General features: G+C 42.8%; 1 protein-coding gene across 1 annotated transcript in view; it reads left to right on the top strand.

The window, feature by feature from the left end:
* EXOC4 (exocyst complex component 4) overlaps window positions 1-24001 on the top strand; it is a 599303-nt gene that overhangs the window by 410260 nt on the left and 165042 nt on the right. Inside the window, exon 11 of the mRNA XM_004598184.4 lies at window positions 12817-13036. Coding sequence (XP_004598241.2) covers window positions 12817-13036 — 220 coding nt within the window. The remainder of the gene's footprint in view (window positions 1-12816; window positions 13037-24001) is intronic.

Here is a 24001-nt window from a genome sequence, read left to right as displayed (position 1 = left end):
CTTATTTCCCTGTGTTCATATGAGACAGAGTAGTTTTCTGAAAAAAATTTTCCCATTGCAATATACTTCATATTTGTGATATGGTAAAGAATATTGTTGAATGTGCCGCCTTGGGATCGTGGGTAAATACCAGCTGGCCATTCCCCATGCCTGGAAACGGGGGAGGTTTAGAGGCTGAGTGTGGCTGCTCTCCTAATCCCCACCCCGACCCCCCCAGAAACAAAAAAGAAAGAAAACTTGGAAACAGTGATCAGACTCACATTTCCATAACCTTTGATCCTTCCCACCCTGATCAACTATATTAGCATCATCTAAAATTTTAAAAAATAAAATATTAAAATAAAAATTTAAAAAGAGTGTTGCTGAAATTCAATTCTTGAACACAGACAAGCTTTCACAGATGAAACCAACGTAAGTTTTTTTTTTTTTTCTTTTAATGATCCACAACTCTGTCTGGGGGCTTTTCCTGCCACTTTGATGTTGAGTTGCAGTTGGCAGCGTCCTTCGCCTAAGAAGTGCCACAGCAAGCCTTGCCATGGACTCCTGGTCACAGGGACCCCTGGGCAGCACCCATAGCCCAAGGAAGTGACACAGCAAGCCTTGCCACTGACTACCCCTCACAGGGACCCCTGGGTGGCTCTTTTATCTTCACTGTGTCTTTGTTCGTCATCAGCATCATCCAGGTGTGCAGGCACTGACAGTATTGTCGTCAAAGGTCTTGTGTTGGGCTAGTTTTTGTTGAGAAAAGCTGTGTAGTCCATCATTTTAATGCCTTCACAATTAATAGATCCCTACCTGCAAAAAATCAGTGAGAAGGCTATTCTTTCTGTTTCATTCAGTGTACAAATGCAATAATCTAAAGTTTTCCACGTCTCCTGTTTGTGAGCAAAATTTTAAACTCTAGTTTTGCCTTCCGGGTCTATGAAACCTTGAATAAACTGGAATGGTGAGAGTGGGCATTAGATATAGCAGTAACTCACTGCCTGAGACTCGCCCCCCGCCCAGAATGCCTGGGCTCATGTTCCAGCTGACTTCAGCGACCTGATGGGATACATACCCTAAGGTGAGGCTGATGATGGCTCAGGTGCTTGGGTCCTTGTCGCACATGTGGGGATCTGATTAAATGCCAGGCTTCTGGCTTCAGCCCGACCCAGCACCCAGCTGAAGTAAGCATTTGACAAGTGAACCAGCAGCTGAAACATGTATTTTTGTCTCTCTCTCTCTGTCTTTGTCTCTATTGTTCTCCATTTCTGTGTTTTAAATAAAATGAAAATAAATGTTTTTTAAATGATATAGTCTCTAATTCCTATCTAATAAATTAATACACTTATGAGACAAACTGTAGAAGATTCTCTCATGCCCCCAAAAGGAACAAACAATTGATAAGAATGAAATTCTGGCTAGAATGTCTGAAAGTTCTTAGCTCAGTTCACTCGTTTTTAAATTGATGTTACTCCCAACCATTTTATCTTGGTGGCATGTTGACAATGTGTTATGTCAATAGATGGCCTAAAGTGAGACTGTAGAAAATGATCATGTTTTCCAGGTTGAAGGAGCTCATTCGGAGGGGAATCTGAGAAGAACTTTGAACCACTGAAGAAATATTAGCTGTGAATATCATTGCAAGATACTTTATTATTTATACTGTTCTGAGGATGTGTTAATGTGGGAAGAGAGAGAAACTAACCATGCTGTTAGAAGATTATAATGAGTTTACTGAAATAATCAGCTGTGATCATTAAAGAAAAGTAGAAAAGTTTAGGGGATGAAACTTATTGTTACCTGTTTGTGGCTCATCGTACTCGTTAGTCCCAAATCTTTCAGTACTTGAGGGGGATTTTTTCTTACAGTCCTTTGCATTCAGCTTGGCAGTTAATCAACTGATGGCAAACATAAGAGTGGGATAAGAAATAATTACGAGCCAAATGCAGGAACAGGTTAGATGCCAAATACAATCATTAAAGAACATTCCAACTGAGTTTTCCAAAACATTTATTTGTTAAAGGAGGAACCAAAGAGCCAGGCTGTGCTTGGCAGCAGATACAGATGGTAGCTTTGTCCAGCTGACATACGAGTCACGTACTGATACAAGTAGTGTTCAGCGTAAGCAGGTTCACTTCCACACTCAAGAAAAGAATAAGGGTCGATTGATAGTTTGCTTTAAGAAAAAAGATCTTCTAAAGTCTTCCATTGATCCATTTAATGCAATTCAGGCACCATGTAGCTTTATAACTTTTCTTTCAGCGTCTCTTTTTTGGTCTTGTTTAGCTGACTATGTGAGGGCACCTCAAAAGGTTTAAAATGCAATTCTACACACAATTGAAAATTTAGTTTATTTTGGTGAGAAATAAAAACAAATAGAATGCTTTTCAAGAAGGCCAGAGAAAGAAAGTATATGAATTTTTGCACACTCCCCTATCTTATCCCACTTAACAGAAGCCTGCATTAGCACAGGAATGCCTGCCTAGGCTGCACGTTGCCCTGACGAGTTGACCTGATCCTGTTGCTGCACTGTGTGGCTGATGGTCCTCAGGCATGACTGTTACTATGGGTGCTTTAACACGCGAAACACCATGAAACATGTTGTAGACTATCCATAAATAAATTAAACATTCCCTAAATAAATGAGAATAAACAAGTGAATATACACTTGAATAGAAGCAGTAACATGTAAAGACTGTCTGTCTGTCTGGAAGCTTTTTGCATGAGCAGTAAGGATGAAGCAAAACTGTGAAAGATGATTTGTGTGAGCCTGGGTCACTGATCTGACAATGATAGGAAATGGAGACCACAGAAGGAGAGAATTGAAATCGCAGTGCATGGTAGCACTGAAGAGTTGGGCGACACTCTCGTTTGGATTGTTAAAAGGAAGTGCAGTTCAACGCTTGCAGCGCTGATTGGAAATGCAAGTCAGGAGCAAAAGGTCAGGATTGGAGATTTGTCATATTTCCAGTGAAATGATTTGGTACATACAAATATTTGTAACAGTATTGTGCTTCTTGCTGTCCAGACAAGATCCTGCTACATCAACATGCATTTTAGTGTTTTCAGCATTGACTTATCCATTGTGTCCTCCTTTTACCTGCCCACTCAAGAGGCCTGACCCTGGGGGTGCACATTGGAGAAGCAGTGATGTTGGAGGAGTCCGTTGGACAGAGTGGTAATGAAGACTGACTGTCCCAAGTCCAATTTTGGCCGCATCACTTATGGCTTTTGGAAAATAATTGAACCTCTCTGTGCCTTTATTTACTTTGTAATCTAATGTAATGATGATCACTTAAAAGCAATACTGGCACATAACAAGAAAAACGTTAACTGTTAGCTGATAATATCACCGTTCTCAGTTGCTCGGTTTTTCATTTATAAAATGAAGGTAGTACCTATGCGGCCCTCGTGGAGCTACTCCAGACTTCCCTGAAATGAACCACACAAAGCTGTTTGGTCAGGGCATAGAAGGAACTCCGTGGACATGAGCAGTCATTGATACAACTCCTTCTAACACGGCAGCAGGTGGAGGATTTGCCAAATCCCTTGCTGCTTTGCTGTGAAATATCTGAAGGCCCAACTGACAGAGCACCTCAGAGAGAGTAATATTGAATCTTACACATAAGATTCCAGGGGGTGATAGACATTTCATAGTAAGTTATAATTTTTCTTGGAAGATTTCCTGAAAGCTGTGTTTTTATGAAGCAGTATAAAAAGAAATACTATTTTCTGTAAGATAAATTGGAAGGATAAAAACAGAAGAAACGGAAACATTTGTTTTGTCTCTGATTCTGTATCAATAACCCTTTTTTTTTTCAGAATTATGAATAAGTCTGCTTTATTCTTTTTTTAAAAAACTTTTTTAATTTACTTATTTATTATTTTTAATTCATTAATTACATTGTATTATGTGACACAGTTTCATAGGTACTTGGATTCTTCCCACCCCTCCCCAAACCCTCCCACCATGGTGGATTCCTCCACCTTGTTGCATAACCACAGCTCAAGTTCAGTTGAGATTCCCCCATTGCAAGCATATACCAAACATAGAGTCCAGCATCTTATTGTCCAGTCAAGTTCAACGGCTTCTTAGGTATACCCTTTCTGGTCTGAAGACAGAGCCAGCAGAGTATCATCCCAGTCAATTAAAAGCTCCAACATACCATCAGCAAAAATTTACATCATTATGGAATTAATTGACATAGTAATGAGTAACCAATATCTTAAAAATAAATGCGAGTTCTTAACCACCTTCTGTGACCACCTCATTGACATTTCAATTTTAGTTTATACACAACATATAACATACGTAACATAACATGTTATACATAACATCATATCATCTTAAATTAAGGCAAACATGTGGTATTTAACCTTTTGGGATTGGCTCATTTCCCTTAGCATTATGGTTTCCAGTTTGGCCCATTTGGCCACAAAGAACTGCATTTTGTTTTTTTTTAATAGCTGAGTAGTATTCCATGGAGTAGATGAACCATAGCTTTCTTATCCAATCCTCTGCTGATGGGCATTTTGGCTGCTTCCATGTTTTTGCAATTACTGATTGTGCTGCTATGAACATAGGAGTGCATGTTGGTTTCTCATAAAACAAGTGTTTTGGGTATATTCCTAGGAGTGCTGTTGCTGGATCATACGGTATGTTGATTTTGAGTTGTTTGAATGTTCTCCATACTGATTTCCATAGAGGCTGTACCAGCCTGCAGCCCCACCAGCAGTGGAGTAGGGTTCCCTTTTCCCCTCAACCTCGCCAAATAATCTTTGACAAAAAGACAAATGACAATCCAGGCAAATGGGAAGGTCTGTTCAATAAATGCTGTTGGGACAACTGGTTAATAGCCTGCAGAAACAAAAAGATAGACCCACATCTCTCACCATACAGTAAGATCAAATCTAAATGGATAACAGATCTAAACCTACATCCAGAAACCTTCAAACTTTTGGAAGAAAATGTTGGAAATACTCTGCAAGATCTAGGGGTAGGTCCCGACTTCCTAAAAAGGACACCAAAGGCAATAGAAATCAAGACCAGAATAAACAAATGGGACCTCATCAAACTAAGAAGCTTCTGTACAGCAAGGGACATAATCAACAAAGCAAAAAAGCAACCCACAGAATGGGAGAAGATCTTCGCGCACTACGTAGGTGATAGAGGGCTAATCTCCAGAATATACAAAAAGCTACAAAACAACCAAAATGTCAAAACAAACAAGCCACACGGGAAATGGGCACACACTTCACAATGGAACAAACCCAAATGGCAAATACACATATGAAAAAAATGCTCAAGTTCCCTGGCAATAAGGGAAATCCAAATTAAAACATCAATGAGGTACCACCTAATGCCAGTAAGACTGGCCCACATGAATAACCCTTATTATATGCATATTTAATTTAAAAGTCTCTAACATAAGGGCTAGGAGTGAAGTCACTTCAATTTCTAGCTTATGTGCCTAAAAATGTTCCAGCTGTCATTTCCAAGTGGCTTACTCGTTTTATCTGAAGTGCCTTTCCGTCTAGAGAGAGCACTTGAATGTACTCACACATCTCTTACAGTACGTTTACACTAACGTTATTAGATGTTCAACTTGTTGATAATATTTTATAGTCCAAATCTAGTGAGTAATTTTTAAATCTCCTTTTACTTTATTTTTACCTCTTCTCTAGTCCTAGGCAAGAATTTGACTCATTGCACATAAGAGCAGGCAGGTATCTTTTTATTTCATTAGTTCAGCAATTGTCTCCTAGGAGGTCTATGCTTCAGACATGATGGGCTCTGCATTGATGAGCTTCTTCTGCACTTTCATCCAAAAAATCTTTAAATACAAAAGACAGACATGGTAGTTTCACTCAGCAGGAACAATTACAGACTGTTGGGAAAGCCTCTTCTTGATGTGCCAGTGGCTTACTCCCATGAATTAAGAGGCAAATGGACTCCCAAGTGCATTAACCTTTATGGATTTTTCTCCGTTTTCTTGTGCCACTGATTTGTAGCCTTCAGTATGCCTATTCTACTGTTTCTCGTTGAGTCCCCTTGTAAATCATTTCTAAATTATCCTTTCAACTCAGCTAATACAAGTAAGTTGAATATATCTCAAATGGTCCCATCAAGGCTCCTTGCCTTCGCTTCCCATGTTGTCTGCTCATTTCCTCTGTGACTTAGATGTTGTGTCTGAAAGCAATCAAGCAGGAAATGGGTCTTAACAGAGCTCGGGAGAGCTGCAGCATGAGCTGCTTGGGCCTTTGGCGTGGCTCTCAGGAGTTCTTAGCAAACTTCTCTGTGCTTTTGTGGGGGATACAGTGTGATAGTTCAGTAGCCAACACTTGCATGTCATAATCAGCACCCCGTATTCTGAGCCTGTCATAGGATATTGTGAATTACAGTCACCCCAGTGTGCACTTGAACACCAAAGCATCTCTTCCAGCTCACTGTATTTTGATATCTCTTGATGGGAGGTTGGATAACAGGGGCCTTTCTTGGGTTGCATTACAAAGACCCATATACAGGAGTGCAACATTAACTGCTCACAGTTCTTTGTACAAGGGTGGAGTTCTGTCTGGGAGAAGATTTTGTTGTGGGTTCTAGGTTGGTTTCTTTTTGTGCAAATCAGATATGGTATTGAATTGAATATATTTTGTTGTGATAGAAGTCCACCCTGAATAACTGTTTTTATTCAGATTACTCAGTGTCATTGAAATCATTGCAACTTCTACAATGCAGTATAGGCCTTTACATTTAAGGATATTTCAGCTGGTAGCAGCCACAGTCCTTTATGGAGACAAAATGAAGGAAATTGAGTGTTATAGTAGTATGGAATTTGTGATAAGGAGGCTGAATTGAGGCAAGGCCCTAGGACCATTACATTTTCATTAGTTTACAATGTAACTATATAGAAACCAAATTTAAAAAAAAAAACGCTTTTGAAAATACTGGGTGAGATTTAGGTAGTGTGTCATGCATTCCACAGGATGCATGACTTGATATAAAAAAAGATTAACCTTGGAAATATGAGTATGGATTATGTATGTGTGCATAGTTCTGAAGGTTCCCTGGTGGATAATCTGAAAAGAAGATTTCCAATTAAATAGTTACAAGTCACAGTATTAGACTCTCATGGAATAGGATTCTTAATGCAATGAAATGTGGTTGTGTACTGTCAGTATTTGTGTTTTGGTGTCTCCTGTTGGAAAGCTAATCTGAGTGATTTTCCTCACAATCCTGCCATCAGGTCCTCTATGCAGATGATTGTGTCGGTCGCTTTCTTTGGTGCTTACAGTCTGTTCTCCTTGTAGATCCACGACAAGGACTTGGCGCTTCCTTCCTTATTTGTCAGCGTGGAAGTGCCTCTCAGAGTTAGAGAAGACCCTTGTGCTGTGTCCTCTGTGTTCCTACCTGATGTCATTGCTCCTTCCACTGTTCAGAAAATCTTTTCTTCCTTAGAGCTGATTAAGGACCTCACTGGGAAGACGTGGATTTCTGGCGGTTCTCCTCTGAGCTCTTGGCTCACCCTATCTCCCATGTAACAGATCACTTTTAAAATAGTTAACTGTGTGAAACAAACTATGTACATAGAATTCTGTGGGAATCTGACAGTAAAATACAAGCCCACCCATGGAAAAAAGTCTTGAAGAATTACTCGCAGTCTTTTAACTTGTGGGAGTTACAGGAGCAAAATGAAGATGTTCACTGTGGGTTATCCAGAATAAAGCCAGTGGCATCATTAATGTTTGGTCTAGTAATGTTGTTCATTAAGTGATTGAAGCAATCTATATTCCTGTGTGAAAGAGCAGAATACACAGCAGTGTGAACATTATCATCCAAAATAAGAAGCAATGTGTATTGTGGACAAGAACTAGAAAACACCTTGCGATAGATGGTTCCAGTTCACATGGAGTTGGAGAGGTATGGAACATTTTTCCTTTTTTTCTTTTATTTGGACCACTAGTGCAAGTTCATGGCGTCAGGACGTTCTTTTTGAAGATAGAGCTTGTGATGGTTTCAGGAACTGTGGGTTAAGCTCAAAGACATTTATTTCATTCAACAGATACTGTCTGAGGGTTTGTCGTGTGCCTCCATGGAGTCCTTTTAGGCAGGATTCACCAAGGAGCAGTTTACCTTTGGCTCATGCCCACATGGGGCCTTGGGTATTTCTATATCTTTTTGTTTCTGAAATACTCAAAAATATTAATCTAGTCATCTGAATTACTGATTATAGGTGATCACATAGGAAACAAGTGGACAGAAATTATAAACCATGTGGCATTGCCTTCTAAGCTCCTGCTTGGCCAGACTTTATATAACCATAGTGAGACCGTGGTGGAAGTGTTGGCCGCCAGTCAGGGAGCAGTTACTGTGTGTCAGTCTCGCTTCTGTTTCTCCATTGAATTGCTAAACATCCCGTGACGCAGGTAATGTTGCAGGTAATGTTACCATGTACGTTTTACACAGTGCAAGAGTAAGATGACCATGAGAGCCACACTGCCCACCTCCAGTGCAGTCTTTGGGGAAGCTCCTCTGGCTCTTTGTCGTCCACCACGGGCCCCTCTATGTCATCCTGTACAGAGGGACAGTGAGCGTCACCTCCAGGCTGACCAGAATGTTCTCCCTCTGCGTCCTCCCCACTCAGGAAAAGGCAGTTGGCCCTTGTAATACAACGACTAACTACTTTTAAAATCCAGATTCAACTGTTTCAATTTTTAACTGCCAAACACAATTATAGATATTTGTGATCTACATACAGCCTAATGTTTTGAAGTGGATGTGCTTGGTGGAATGGCTAAATTGAGCTAATTAACAAACACGTTGTCTCACTGACTTACCATTGTTTTCAGGTCTACAGCTTGTGATTATCAACTGTAGTTAGCATGTACAATACATTTCTTAAATTTATTCCACTTGTCTAACTGAAATCGTTTATCATTTGATCAGCATCTCTTACCAATGCCTGTAGCTTAGCCCCTGAGAACCACCACTTGGCCCAGTTCTGGCTATGGAAAGGACTGGTAAGACAGCCCTGACGGCTCTCCTCCCCTGCACGCATGGTGTCTGCACACTGAGGTCCCTTGCAGCTCTGAAAGCAGATTCGGGAACACCTGGAATGGGTCCCCTCAGGTTAGCCATTGTAACACCAGCCTGGATGTGTCTTCTGAGACTGATGTGTGTGCTTTAGGGAACAAATGGTTTCTGTTTGAAGAATTCACTCCGTCAAATGTGATGGGGGCGCGCCCCCCCATCAGGTCGGTTTTCACGTTTTAGGGACTCCAAATGCAAATACAGGACTTAAAAAAAGAGAGAACACATGGGTAATTTAGAGCCTTCAGCCACTGTGTAGGAGATTGACTAGTAACAGTTTTCTGTTATCAATGTTAAAGGTTTTGAAAATGGAAGAGATACTTCGACTCACAAAACCCTTTTTCTCAATCACGGGGCGGAAAATAAGTGCGGATTCTGATGATTCGTTCTTGCAATATTAAGGAATGCTCAGAAGAGTTTCCATCTTTCCTCCGGAGAGTGTTAGTCACAGTGGTTTTCTTTGAGAGCTCAGTGGGGGATGACCTGCAAGCACAAGGACTCCACAGGGATCGATGTGGCAGGCGCGGAGTCGGACCTCATAGAATGATGGCCACTTGTGTGTGCTACTTGGGCAGGGAAAGTGGAAAAGTGGTAGCAGAGGCCAAGGAGAGTGGGCCGCAGAAAAGGGGAAATGCAATCTAATGAATATTAAGCTATTGTTATATGGGAATTTTAAGTTCCACAGTTCTGTTGCATCATGGAGTGACTACGGAGAATAATGGTAGTGTTATACTTTTCTTTCAAAAAAAAAAAAAAGCTCTTAAAGGAGTTTGAATTGTTTTTACCTTAAGGAACTGGTAAATGTTTGGAGAGCTAAGTTTACTGAGATATTAGCAGTAGACAATGTATACATGTATCAAAACATCAGATACTCCTCAAAATATACAGTTTTTATGTCAGCTAAAAATAATAAATACATGCTTTTTCTTTTTAAAAATGCTTATTTAGCTTTGCTTGCAAATTGCCATTAGAGAGAGAGAGAAGTTGATCTTATATCTACTGTGTACACTCCTTAAATAGCCACAGCAGCTGGGTCTGGACTAGGCTAATTCCAGGAGCCTGGCACACCACCCGGGTCTCCCACACGTGTGCAGGGACCCAGGCATGTGGCTCAACCTCGTCTGCTTCCCACACAGCAGCAGAGAGCTGCATGGCAAGCAGCAGGAACCAGCATTCAGAGACAGCGGCGTAGCCTGCTACACACAATCCCAGCCCCACTAAATCATGTCATGGCCAAATCTCTGTTCCCATTTCTCTGCTTCCTTTACTCATCTTCCGGTCAGCCTTTGTTTTCGATCATCTTTTTATTGTCCATATTCCCGATACTGAGATGTGATTGCTCTGTCTTGTGCCCTCTGAATTTTCAATTTCCTTTCTACGTTCTTTGGATGGCTGTTTTCACTGTGCTCATCTTCAATGGACATCTTTAATCGTACTTGCATGTACGCCAAAGGATGCCAGACCCTGGTGTTGTGCAAAATTACTGAAATATGTTGATATGTTAAGTAAAGGAAACGCTATTAAATTTAATTTCTAAACCTACGAATAATTTACGCACCAAACTTTAAATATGGTTTAATTAGGAAACAGTTTAGGGAATGTTATTTTCAGTGTGTGTTAGGTGAGTTTTAAATTTTCTAATTTAGTTTCATGTAAGTAGTTAATATATTTCCAATTGTTAACAATCAAATAATTATAAAAGTTATCATTTGAAAGTCTCATTCCCGCTTCTGTTCCATACCCCCACCTCCAGCAGGTACTCATTAGTTTGTTACTAGTCTCCCCAAACATCTTTATGCTAAAATAAACAAACGAGGAATGCCCTTTTTATATATGGTAATGTAGTAAGCACAACTGAAATGCGTAGGAGTCTGCATTTACAGTCTGCACTTGCTCACTCAGGAGGTCTTTACATGTTGGCACATGTATGGTTTTCCAGTGTATAGAGCATCCTACTGTAATTACTTCATAAGTAATGAAAGTTTGAGTGATTTCCAGTATTTTGCTGCCAACACATTGCCGCAATGATGTATACATTCTATGGAGTGACCTCATCCACATTCAGATACATCTACTGGGAGAATTTCCCACAGGTGGAGTTCCAGGACCAAGAGAAGCTGCATTGTGCTTCTGCATGATAATGCCAGCTTGCCTTTCACGGCCACTGACGTCCATAGCTGCGAGAATTCCTCTGCCTTCTGACCCACACCTACAAAGTGTGTTTTCAAACTTCTGGAATTGGTCCATTGCATGATTAGGAAAACTGTTATCTCAGTGTAACTTATTGTACACTTTTTATTATGACTATGAAGCATTTTTCTTCTGTTTAATATCCATTCTATCTCATTTACCATGAAGTCTTCCCCTATATTTTGATGAGTGACTGTTTATGAAGGACTGTGTTATTGTAGTAATGTAGGGAGAACAGTGTGGGGAGGGACCTAGGGAGGGTGAAGGGGAAATTCCAGAGCTTATGGAACTGAATCCATGAAAAGAGAAAAAAAAGAAGAAGAAAGGAAAGGGTGAGCGGAGAAGGAAGGGGTGGGAGAGAGAGCTTCCGTCCACTGATTCCCTCTGTAAGTAGCGCAGCAGCCAGAGCTGGGCCAGGTCAAAGCAGAGAGCTGCGTCCCCATCTCCTGTGTGTGTGACCTGGGCCCAAGGGCAGATTCATTAACAGCGTAGCTAGGATGTGACCTGGTTCTGTGATGTGGAATGCCAGCAGTTTAACCCACTGTGCTGTGTTGCCAGTCTGAGTCTACTGAAACATTCGTACCTAGGGACTGTCATTGGAGCACAGCATGTAAAGCCAATGCCTGCAACACCAGCATTTCAAATGGGCACTGGTTTGTGTCTTGGCTGCTCTGCTTCGCAGCCAACTCCCTGATGTTCCTGGAAAAGCAGTGGAAGACAGCCTGGGTACTTGAGCCCCTTTATGCACATGAAAGACCTGGAAGAAGTTTCTGGCTCCTGGCTTCAGCCCAGTCCAGATTTTGCCATTGTAACTCTCTGGGGGAGTGAATCAGTGCATGGAAGGTCTTACTCTGTCTCTCCCTTCCTCTTTGGTACTCTGCCTTTCAAATAAATGAAGAAATCTTTGAAAAACCTCACATGTAAGCATTTCAGTGAGGCATATGCATTATTCTGGAGTGTCTTGGTGTTTTCTATTTATCATGTGTTTCCTTTGCTTCTTGTAGTTTGCTTTCTTTCTTGAATTAGTACAAATATTGTTTGTCTCTCTTCTCCTTGATTAGGAGATATGACATTGTTTTGTTTTTGAAAGGCAGAGTGACAGAACAGACAGTAGGCACGCGCGCGCGCACACACACACAGAATCTTCCATCTACTGGTTCACTCCCTCAAATTGCCACAATGGCCACAAGCTGAGCTAGGACTCTATGTAGATCTCCCACAGTAGACAGAGGCCAGAGCACTTGCTGCTCTCTCTGGCACATGGACAGGAAGCAGAAGCTTCCTGGACTTGACTCAGTGCTATGATGCAGAAAGCCACATGGTAGGCAGTGGTCTCTTGCTGCAGCACCACGCTGGCCCCAGAAGATGAGTTTCCGTTTCATCCTGTTTCTTTTCAGTGTGTTTAACAAAGCACACGTTCTGTATTAACGAATAGCAGAAGGATGACTGCTGTCTCTGTAGAAGTGGCCCAGCCCAGAGACGCCCATGTGCGTGCCATGCTGTCCATGTAGCTGCTTTTATATTGTTGACAAACTTCACTGTTTGTCTTTCAGATTCATTCAGGAGATTGAGCATGCCCTTGAACTTGGCCCAGCTAAGCAGTGTCCTCTTCGAGAGTTTCTCACCGTGTATATCAAGGACATCTTCCTCAATCAGGTCCTAACTGAAATCAACAAGGAGATTGAAGGAGTCACAAAAACCTCAGACCCTTTGAAGATCCTCGCGAATGCTGACACCATGAAGGCCCTGGGAGTGCAGCGGCCTCTGCTGCAGGTAGGCCTGTGCGGGCACCAAGCTGTGCTCAGCAGTTTTCACTGGCTAGGAAAGAGTCACAAAGTTGAAATCAGAATTGCAGTCTGTTTCCATATTCATCTGGCATCAAACAAGAGGAGATGAATTAAAGAGGCACCAGGGAAATTTAGTCCTAATGTAAGTAGATAATGGAAATTCCTAAAGCTCTTTTAGGGGGCCAGGAGGGAAAGGTTAGCTTTGGCTATGGAGATGGTAATTCTCGTTAGCATGCAGACAGCCTCTCATTGTTTGCATGGAATTTGCCTTGAAAGGTGTGGCCTCTCCACTGCCCCTGCTTCCTAACAGCCATTTACTCTCAGCTGCTCTGACAGCACCTGTTTCATGCCCCATGTATAATTAGATCATGTGGTAGCTTGGACTGTGCTTGGCTTAGTTCACCTAACAGAAGTGTCTCCAGTTCTAGCTGCGTCGTCGTAGATCCCGAGAGCCCACCCTGTTTGTGGTGGAGGGGTATTCTTTGTACATATGGACATGTTTTCTTTAGCCATTTACCAGTAGATAAACATGAAGATGATTTTGTTTTGTGGGAGTGCAGGTACTTCTTCACAGACCTCTTGCATTTCTCTTGAATATATAGCCATTAGTGGAATTGCTGGGACATATGGGAATTCCAGTTTTAGTTTTTCAAGGAGCTTTCATACTGTTTCTGCCATGGTTGTGTTACCTTACACTCCCACCTGGAGTGTGCGAGGGTGCCCTCTTCACCTCATCCTCGCCATGGTTAGATTACCTTACACTCCCACCTGGAGTGTGCGAGGGTTCCCTCTTCACCTCATCCTCGCCATGGTTGTGTTGTCTTTATCTTTTTGTTAATCATCTTTCTAACTGGAGTGAAGTGCTATCTCCTCAAGGTTTCCATTTGCATTTTCCTGATGAATAGCAATATTGAACATTTTTTCATGTACAAGTTAGCTATTCGTATGTCTTCCAGTGCAAAATGTTCCTTTAGAGCTGCGGCCCATTTATTGACTTTGTCAATGAGTTACTGGTGTTCATTGCAGATTTTGATTATAAATCCCTGGCCGGTGGTAGACCATGCAGATACCTTGTCGCTGGTCTGTAGCTTATCTCCTGACTTTGTTGATCGCTTCCTTCATTGTTAGAGGTCATTACTTGGATGCAGTCCCACTTGTCTGTATCTTTTGGTTCCTGTGCAGCTGCAACTGATCCAGAATACTCTTAGCCATTCCCACTTCCACAGTATCCCCTGTGCTTTGCTGCGGAAGTTCCCTGTCATCACTCAGCTAGTTGGTCCATTCTGAGATGGTTTTTTATATAAGGTAAGAGATAGGGATCTAGTTTAATTTTTCTGTGCGTGGAAATCAAATTCTCCCATTTAATTATGGGCACAACTTTAATTATTAGTCAGCTTTGTTTATTTATTTTATGTCTTTGCATTATGAAGTACTTTTTTTTTTTAAAGATTCACTTATTTCTTTGAAAGGCAGTTACAGAGAGAGAAGAGAGAGAGAGATCTTTCATCCAGTTATTCATCCCACGGTCACAGTAGCCAGAGCTAGGCCTGAATGAAGCCAGGAGTCTACACTTCCTTTTAGGTGTCCCATGTTTGTGGCTGAGACCCAGATGTTGAGGCTGTCTTCTGTTCCCTTCTCAGGCTCATTAGCAGAGAACTGGAAAGGAAAGGGGAGCATCTGGAGCTCGGGTCAGTACTGAAAGCTCTGTAAAGGTCAGGTGCAGTAAGGTACTCAGTAATTTATTCACTGAATGAATTCATGCAAGCCTGGATAGATGGATGATGGATAGATGGATGGATGGACAGACAGAATTGGGTAGACAGAGTGCGTAAGTTTTAAGAGTCAATACCAGCAGAGTGATGGGACTGGCATGGTGGCATATCAAGCTAATCCTCCACCTACAATGCTAGACCCAGAAGGGTGCCAGTTCTACTCCAGAATGCTCCACTTTTGAACCAGCTCCCTGCTAATGACCTGGGGAGGCAATGGAGGATGGCCCAAGGCATTTGACCTCTACATCCAAATGGCAGGCCTAGAAGAAGCTCCTGGATCCTGGATCCCAGCTTCAAATTGTCCCAGCTCTGGCCGTTATGACCATTTGGGGAATGAACCAGTGGGTAGAAGAGTCATGTTCTCTCTCTCTCTCTCTCCTTCCTTTTCCCTCCCTTTCTTTGTCTCTCTTTAGCTCTGACTTTCCAGTAAAAAATAAATACATTTTTAAAAAATACCTTCAAGGCTAAAATGTGACATACAGAAGGGAACAAAAGCTTCTTTTCTGTTTTGTCCCACCATACTTTTAGTTTTGTTTCCAAAAGAAAACTTTCAGTATTTAGTTTCCATGCTGTGTGCTATAGTGAGCATGGTTATTATACTAAATTTAAGAGACCAATTGAGTTTGAGAACTAAGGATTCTGGCATACTAGGCATGATAATTTTCAGCTTGAGTAGCAAAGACACATTGAGACTCATAACTAGTTGACTACAGTCTGGGCCATGTCAGGGTTGCACACTGCCAACTGAGTGACCTCTCTGGGCAGTCTGCTGGCCAGCCTGTCCGATCACTCCCCACCCTATCAGCAGTTATCTTGTACAGGTAACTGTGCCTCTTGTCCTGTAAGTCAGTTATTCCGTTCTGAGGCTAGGTGAGAGCTTCAACTTTATCTGTTCTCTTTTTGACCTTGTCAAGATATAATTATATGTAAGGGAATAAATTTTGAGGATAATGTCATTCATGCTACTAATCTCCAAATTTGTTTTCAGAGTTAAAATGCCTCACATTAGTCAGCTTTGCATCACCTTAGCTGAATACCTGGGAAGAGTTACTTAGGAGGAAGGGAGTTTTGTGGCTTGGAGATTAACACCCAGAGTCATGTGGCCCCAGGAGTTCGGTGTCTGGTGGAAGTGTACAGAAAAACGTCCCCGGGTGAGCCTGGAAGCAGAGAGAAGGCTTGGCTCACGTTAGCCTAGGGAGCCAGTGCTCTGGTGGGGACAGCCTTCCAGGGCGTATACCCAGTGACCTGGGGACACCCCCTCCCCAGAGTTTACTTCTAGATACCTAGATCTAGTCTACACCAAAATCTATTACCCATGAGTGGTAATCCTAACGTAAGATGTTGGGGAGCAAGCCCCAGTTCATGGGCTTTTGGAGGTCACCCACACTGTTATTCAAACCAAACTCACCTGCTTTGTTACTTGGTTATCTAGTTGTCCTCTCTTTTTTTTTCACCAAAATGTTTGTTTTATCAAAATGCAAATTAGTTAGACCATGTGCATGAGTTTATTTCATATTCTTAGGTAACTAAAATGCATACAAAAAAATGGTTATTTTTCTTTCCCATCTTGAGAAATTCCCTTGCTTTATGATGATTGTAGTTGGCTTCTCACATGGTTTCCCATACTCAGGGTTTAGTGGTTCCAAAATGTATTTCTGTGTTTCCTTAATGTGTTTATTCCCAGGCTAATCTAAAGAAAGACATAATTTTCAGAAATTTTAGCTGAGAATCCAAGACAAGTGTGAAGAAAAGAACTTGGAGAAATGTGTGCATGTGTTGAGGATGCAGATGGGCTAAAACATTCAATTAGATGAGGTGTAAAAATGTCCTTGAAAGTTGTTGCCTCTGCTAGACCAGTGCTGACAGAAGAAAAGAGGTGCCTTTCCCCAAAGGCTGCACACCGTGGCCCCAGACGGGCGCAGCTGCCTTGTCGGGAGCACAGAACTGCTGTCTCAGTGCCTCTTCCATCTGGGTGATGATGAGCAGGCGCAGAACGTGGGTGGCTGGTAACGGCAACACCCAGACGCTTTGCCCTTGCGTCTTCCGCAGTGCAAACACTCTGGATTTCTGTGTGTGCTGACATGTGTCGGCATCATTGCTGCTTACAGATCCCACAGAATGGAAAGAACAAAGTCGGTAGGAAGAAAGAGTACAGCATCATTTCTTAGGTAGAATACTTACACAGAAATGACGTAGCAGAGTTGTACTGGTGGTCATAGCAGAAGTAACAGCAAGGAGAGTGCCAGGAGTGGGTAGCAGTGCTGAGGGCAGTGAATATGTCGGGAGCATTTACCATGTGTGAGCCTGCGTCCTGAGTGCTTTAGGTGGATGGACCCATAGGGATGTTTGTAGGAATGGACCCGTAGGGATGTCTATAGGGAAGCTGCTCTGTAAGGGAGGTGTTATTACAGTGAGCAAACTGTGAAATAATGCAGTGGAAAACCTTGCCCACAGTCATGTGGGTAGCCACTGGTGGAGCCATCACTCACCCCAAGCTACCCAGTCTGTCCTCGGGACCAGTGCCTCTCTTGATCTAAGGATTGTGTTGGTGCCCAGGCCACCCTTGAGCAGTCTGCTACAAGATGTAGAGCATTTGAGATTTTTGAGTGTTTAGCTGCTTGTATTTTTCTTTCCGTTACAAATTTGACATTGTCTGTTGGATCTCACAGTATAAAATTAGGACTTGTGCTTTGTGTATTTTGTGGATTTCAAGATTTCTTTTCAAATATTTCACTTTTGTGGTATTTTGAATACTTTCCCAGTCCCCTCCCATCACACTCACAAAGGGCGGTAGAACATGGAAGTAGCTCCTGAGGCTCCGTGGTGGGTGCACTTTGCAGCAGCTGCCCACCCTTGGGTGCTTAGTGCAGTTGGCTCTGAAATCCCCAGCAGCTAGAGCAGCGTCTGTCAGAGAGAAGGCCCTCGCTGTTTGCTGGCTGGGCGGATGGATCAAAGTGAAGGAGTTAATGATGCCTTCCCTGCTCAGGGATGTGTGTGGCAAGTTTCTGCTCATAGTATAAGGTCCATGATCTTGAATGGGGTATTCTTGATAGTGTTTAATCTAAAATAGCTTATTTCCTGAGCTGTGCTAATGCTGCCAGCATGAAAACAGGAATGGATGAACCGCATGGCTAACATCTCAGAGTCCTCTGCTGCCGGCACTTTATCCCAGAATGGCTTCCTCCCACAAGGTGACACATGCTGCTTCAAACCGGAAGACATTGTTCCTTTCCCCTGAGCTAGGTTTTTGCACAGGCGGTTTTAGAGCTCCATGTCCAGCATTCTGTATGCAATTCTAGAATGGTCTCTTGAAGTAAACACCATCTTCTGATTTTACGTGTCTCCCGGGATCTGAACTTGTCCTTACCACAGGCATGAGGGAATAGGGCTGAATGGGTTCATTTCGTTGCTTGAGTTTATCATGGATTTGGGAACAAACTTCTATTTTGGTGTCTCCATCTTTTAAAAAATGAAAAGGGACTCTTTTTTTAGATTTTATTTTTATTGGAACGTCAGATTTACAGAGGAGATGGAAAGATTTTCCATCTGCTGCTTCACTTCCCAAGTGGCCACAATGGCCAGAGCTGAGCCAAAGCCAGCAGCTGCTTCTGGGCCTCCCACATGGGTGCAGGGTCCCAAGCCTTTGGGCCATCCTCTGGTGCTTTCCCAGACCACAGGCAGGGAGGAGATGTGAAATGGAGCAGCTAGAACAGAAATCGGCGCCAATATGGGATCCTGGCATGTGCAGGGTGAGGACTTTAGCCACTAGGCTACCGCACCAGGATCAACAAGGGGAGTTTTCTTAAGGGTTTTCATCCCTTCTCTATGAAGCTGTCGAGTAGGTCGCTGTGTGAATAGTGCTTCACTCTCTTCCCCTCCTTGCAAAGGGACATCCTCTACTTGGCTGCTCTGAGAGTGGAGTGGTGAGACAAGCCGCTGACCTATAAATCTCATTTACAGTTTTACCAGGTACTGTGTTTACACATTGGATTTTCGGAAGTTTTGCTTCATGCCGGTTTCCCCATAAAGTATGGCTCATGGACTGATGGTGTCACTGGCAGCTTCTGACCCTTGCAAGTTCCTGAATCTCCCATCGCTCCAAGCATCTCTGTCCTGGCCAGCCAGCCAGAAGCCAGTAAAGCACAGTTACATTGAAGAAGTGTTTCCTCCATAGAGAATCATCAAACCTAGCTTGAACACAAGCAACGGGATCCAGTCCCGTGGCCGCTTGGCTCTGTGGTGAATAGCACCAGTCGCTTTCAAGGCATGTCAGCCTTTATTTGCTGCAGACCCAGAAAGTGGCAGAACAATATTTGGAGCAGCAGTAGAAGCTGCTTCCTAGTCTAGCACATTGCTGAGCATTGCAGTAAAATGAGCCCGCGCGCGTCTTGGCTCAGAGAGGGCCCTGCGAGATAGAGGTGGCTTCCTGCTGCTCAGCCTCAAAGACCCACACCACTGGAGGGACAGCTGCAGGCTGTGTGAGGAAAAACTAAGCGGTCTTGAGACATTTAGAGCATCTTTTAGTTTTTCTCGCTGCCCCAGTATTTGTCACAGATGACTTCTGAGAAGTGCAGTAGCTACAGTGTGCAAACACCACACTTTCCCTTCCTCAGCCAGGTGCCGCCTCTCACCTACACCTGTGGACTGGCCCCCTAGGCTCCTCCCAGTGTCCCTGCCCATGTGTGTCCCTCGGCAGGAGTGAGGCCGCCATGGGGTCAGGGTTCTGTAAGAGGTCCAGGTGAGTCCACTCGAGTCAGAATCAGAATTGCTATCGAGAACATTTCTGGAGGAAGGACGGAAAATGACAGCGGAGGCCATTGTTAACTATCACCAAATGTCACATTAGACGCTTTGAACCAAGTTTGTGTATAAACCTTGGAATCTGACACAGATGGGTTCAAATTCCAGCCATTTCATTGGATAGCTTTGTGCTTGTGAGCAGGTTGCTTTACTTTTGTGTGTACCTAGCTCTTCCTCTATATAGTGGGAATAATAAAATCTATGCCATAACGTACTCCTGATTAAATGGAGTAATTACTGTGAAACATACCACTCCTTCCTCCCCTGTGTCACGTGTGAGTGCTCTAAAGTGTATCCTGCCACTCCTTACCTCTTTCTGTGTTGGCTTTCTGACCTGTGCTCACTGTGTCCATCAGCTCTTGAGTTGGTAATGACCTACATCGCTTGCTGGCGCTCTCGCTCTCTCGCGCTCTCTCTCTCTCCCTCCCTCCCTCCCGCCTTCACCTCCTCCCTCCCTCCGCCTCTGGCTATTTACCTACTTCCTTTTCATTACACTGTAACTCTCACCTCCAAGCTTCTTTCCTGACTGCCACTACACTGGCGTCACAAGGAGAGATGCTGCTGTCTCACCTTCTTTCTCCCTTTCCTGGAGTTTCTCTGCTTTCCATGTATTAGCAGATGTGGTGCACCTGCTGTTGATGACCATGACAGCTGTGCATCAGCATCCTAGCACTGCCGAAACACAGGAACACAGAACTGAGTGGCTTAAAACTACAGAGCAGTAAGGTCTGTAGTGTAACTTCCCTGGTTTCAGAGGCCAGGAGCCACCTTCCCTCCAGCGACAGTAGAGAGAAAGAGACTTGAGGCCTCATTCTTGCCTCTTCCAGTTCTTAGTGGTACCTGATGTTTCTTGGCTCTTGTAACATCTCTCCCATCTCTGACTGCATCTGAACGTGGCCAGCTCTCCTATGATTCCATTAGCTCTTTTCTCACTCTTATAAGGACGTTTTCATTGGACTTAGGAGCCATTTATATCCAATATAATCTCATCCCATTTCTTACCACACTCTGAAATTCTGTGTAGAAATCAGATTGAGGGATGGGGCACTATTTGGTACACTACAGATAATAAAACTAGTACGTTTATAATGAGGTATATCCAATTTGTTGCATTTTCCTTGAAGATCTCTGGCAGGAAGCAGTGTGGAAGTACTGCTAATAAGGCAATAAGCTGTGATGTCTACATTTTAGACATCAACAAGATCAGAATGGAAGTATTTGGTTGGCTGAGTGATTGCTGCAGCTTTAGTTAAGTCTTCTTGAAGGTTGATGGACACAGCTGCTTACAGTGGGATAATTTGCTGAAGATAATTCCATTGATGCCGAAACCAAGGCAAGGCTCTGCCAGGAATCTCTTCTAGTCTCCCAAAAAAAAGTGTGGCCAGCAGCAGTAGCATATTGTTTTCATCGTATCGGATCATGTTAGTATGAAGAATATTGCATCTGAGCAGCATTGGCATTGCAGGAAGTGACTTACATTCATCTCTCTGGTCCATAATAGATTCAGCTTTTATTAGCGTAAATACATCGGTGCCATTAAAGGTCTGCTGGAAGGCATTGTGAAAATCAGTTAAGTTGAAAAATGAGCTGCTCAGTTGATTCCCCGCCCCCCGTAAGCTCTGATAGTGTCAGTCCTAATGATCTCACTGTGCCAGAGTTCATCTTGGCATCAAGCTACACTAGGTCTAATCCCCCTCTTCAGTGCGTATCTGAGTACACCTAAAGAAATGCCAACTTGCCATTCATACTTCTGATTTCTTTTGAATTTAACAATTTTATGGATTTACTAGAGCCATCGTTTGGCCTCTGCATGGCAGCGAGGGGCCTCAAGTCTCTAAGCACTTGCCCTGCTCTGGACTTGGCCAAGGGATGGAAGAAAAGAAAAGATGATCACCGAAGTTTTTAACACCTTTCTGCTTCCAAAAGCTGTACAGTGTAAACCCTCCATTACTGCTGAAGAATTCCAACATTAAATTCATCTGCTTTCAGACCAATTTATCAAGTTGTATTGTTTTTGTCTTCTGTTCCTAGTTTAGTGCACTTCATTCTTTGAAGTGATTCTTCATGGCTCTTCTTGAAAGCTGGTTCCCACGGAGCGTGTCATGTGTGGGCAGAAGAGTGTGCTTGCTAGCACGGCTGTAGTCCCTTGACCGGCTCAGTGACCCCAGCTAAGTCCAAACCACTGCTTTCCCAAAGTTCCCTTCTCTTGTCTATAGCCTGAGAGTGATGTTTGCTGACACTACCATGTAAGACTAGAGTGAGAAATACAGTGGGCTCATAAGTTCAGTGGGGCTTTATAAATGTTTCATCAGAATTATGTGGTCCCCATACCTGCATGTGGTTCCATTCAGAAAAATCTGTAGCATTAGCGGACGGAATGCTAAGGAAATGCCTACGAAAATAGAAATAGAAATATTTTATATTAAATGAATCTTTCATTCTTTTTGATATCAAATTACTCCATCAATGAATAATAACCACTATTAATAATCTGGCAATATCTTACCTAATAGTTTATTATAAAAATATGAGAATACTTCCAGTTTAATTAAAAGTTTATGTTCGCACAAAACATTGTTGAAAAATTTGCACCAAAATAAGCATCTTTAATCCAGCTTTCCATGAATATTTTGAATTGCCACTTGTATTTTATTTATTTGAGAGACAGAGGGCCTAAGAGAGCTCCTGTCTGCTGATTGGCTCCCCAAATGCCCTCAGTGGGTGGGGCTGGCCTGGGGCAGAGACTGCAGTCCACATCCCCTAGGGGCAGGAGCAGGAATAGTTGAGCCATGGCCACTGCCTTTCCAGGGCCTGTGTTAGCGGGATGCTACCGTTAGGAACCTAAGCTGGGGTTTGAACCTAGGCCTCCTGGCATGGCACATGGGCCCCTTTAACCACTAGGCCAAATATCCTCTTCATTCTCTCATATTTAAACATACATAAAACTGGAAAATATATGTGTTGACATCAATATACTCCCCATCCATGTTCCACAGTCAACATTTTGCTGCGTTTGTCTCACAGCAGCCAGACCTGATGATTTTAACTGCTCTTCAGCAATCCCAGGAATGAATTCCCAATCTTGCTTGAAGATGGTGGTGCTGTTGACAAGACTTTAATGTATTGCTCAGAACATCTAAACATACAAAGAGATGCTTTGGGTGTGAAAGTAACTGCTTGGTAAAAACAGTGCTCCACTTTAAAAAGTCCTCATGCGAGCATTTTCTGTAAATAGTGCCAAAGGACAGGAAGTTGACCAGGTCAGGTTTGTGACTAATCTGTCCCTAGTGCGTTAGTGATGGAATATTTCACAGGGACTTGGCTTCATAACTGCTAATACTGAAGGCTGTGCAGGGACGCAGTGAAACGTGATGTTTATGTAGAGGCAGACAGGGACATTATGGGATCAACTTAAATATGTGTAATCCTCTATAGTTTATAATCATATCCCAGCATAGAGAAGAAGCAGGCTCTCACCTGGCTAGCTGATGTTCTTAGATAAATTTACATAAGTAGCTTTCTGCAAAGCAAGGAGAGAGAGGAAAAAAAAATGACATGTTTATTTAAACTCCCTAATATACTGATGTGGTTTCCGGAATAGTACCAGAGGGGCTAAAAATAAATAAGGCTTTTTTTTTTTCTTGCAGATCATCTTTAATGATCTCAAAATTTGCATTTTTTAGGTCAGTCATTATTTTAAATGGTTTCTTCCACAATCCATCATCTCTTACAGTATACTTGGAACAGATTTCAATCTACATGCAACTTTTCTAGAATCCATCTTCTCTGTGTGGGTTATGAGGTCAATTTAGGAAGAACAACTTTCGTTGCCAGGGAATGCTGGATGAGGAGGGCATTACAGTGAGAAGTACGTGTTGCCAGCTTTGTACAGTAGTGAGAAGCTTGTCTGAGCACAAACCTGTATCAAAGAGACATTAAGAGAAGGATGAGCACTGGGTCTTCAGACCTGGATTCCGGAGCGCAGGTAGACCTGCGCCGGCCATCCTGGTTGTCACTAGACCATCCTTGGAAACAGACTCTCTGGGGTAAGCAGTGTCAACTGTTGAGTGGCTGCTGTCCTTTCTGCTCTTACCCAGGCCCATTCTGTGGCGGAGAAACAGGAACCAAGGTAATGACATATGACCGATCCGCTGACAGCAACGGAACCACATTAACTCTGTCACTCAGATCTTTAGAGGGCTGCCTTTGCCTGAAATACTTTTGACTTTACTTGCTAGCAGAGGCATCTGAAGACTGATTTCTTTCCCTTAAACATTAGAGAAATAGAGCATCCCATCAAAAGATACTGGGAAGAGAGGAAAGGCTGCGTGGAAAGCCCAGCAGGTGATAGGTATCATTCTTGGGAGCTGCAGTATTGC

Source organism: Ochotona princeps, chromosome 25 (genome assembly GCF_030435755.1).
Source record: "Ochotona princeps isolate mOchPri1 chromosome 25, mOchPri1.hap1, whole genome shotgun sequence".
NCBI lineage: Eukaryota > Metazoa > Chordata > Mammalia > Lagomorpha > Ochotonidae > Ochotona > Ochotona princeps.
Note: the sequence above shows the minus strand (reverse complement) of the source record. Positions and strands in the feature narration are given on the sequence as shown.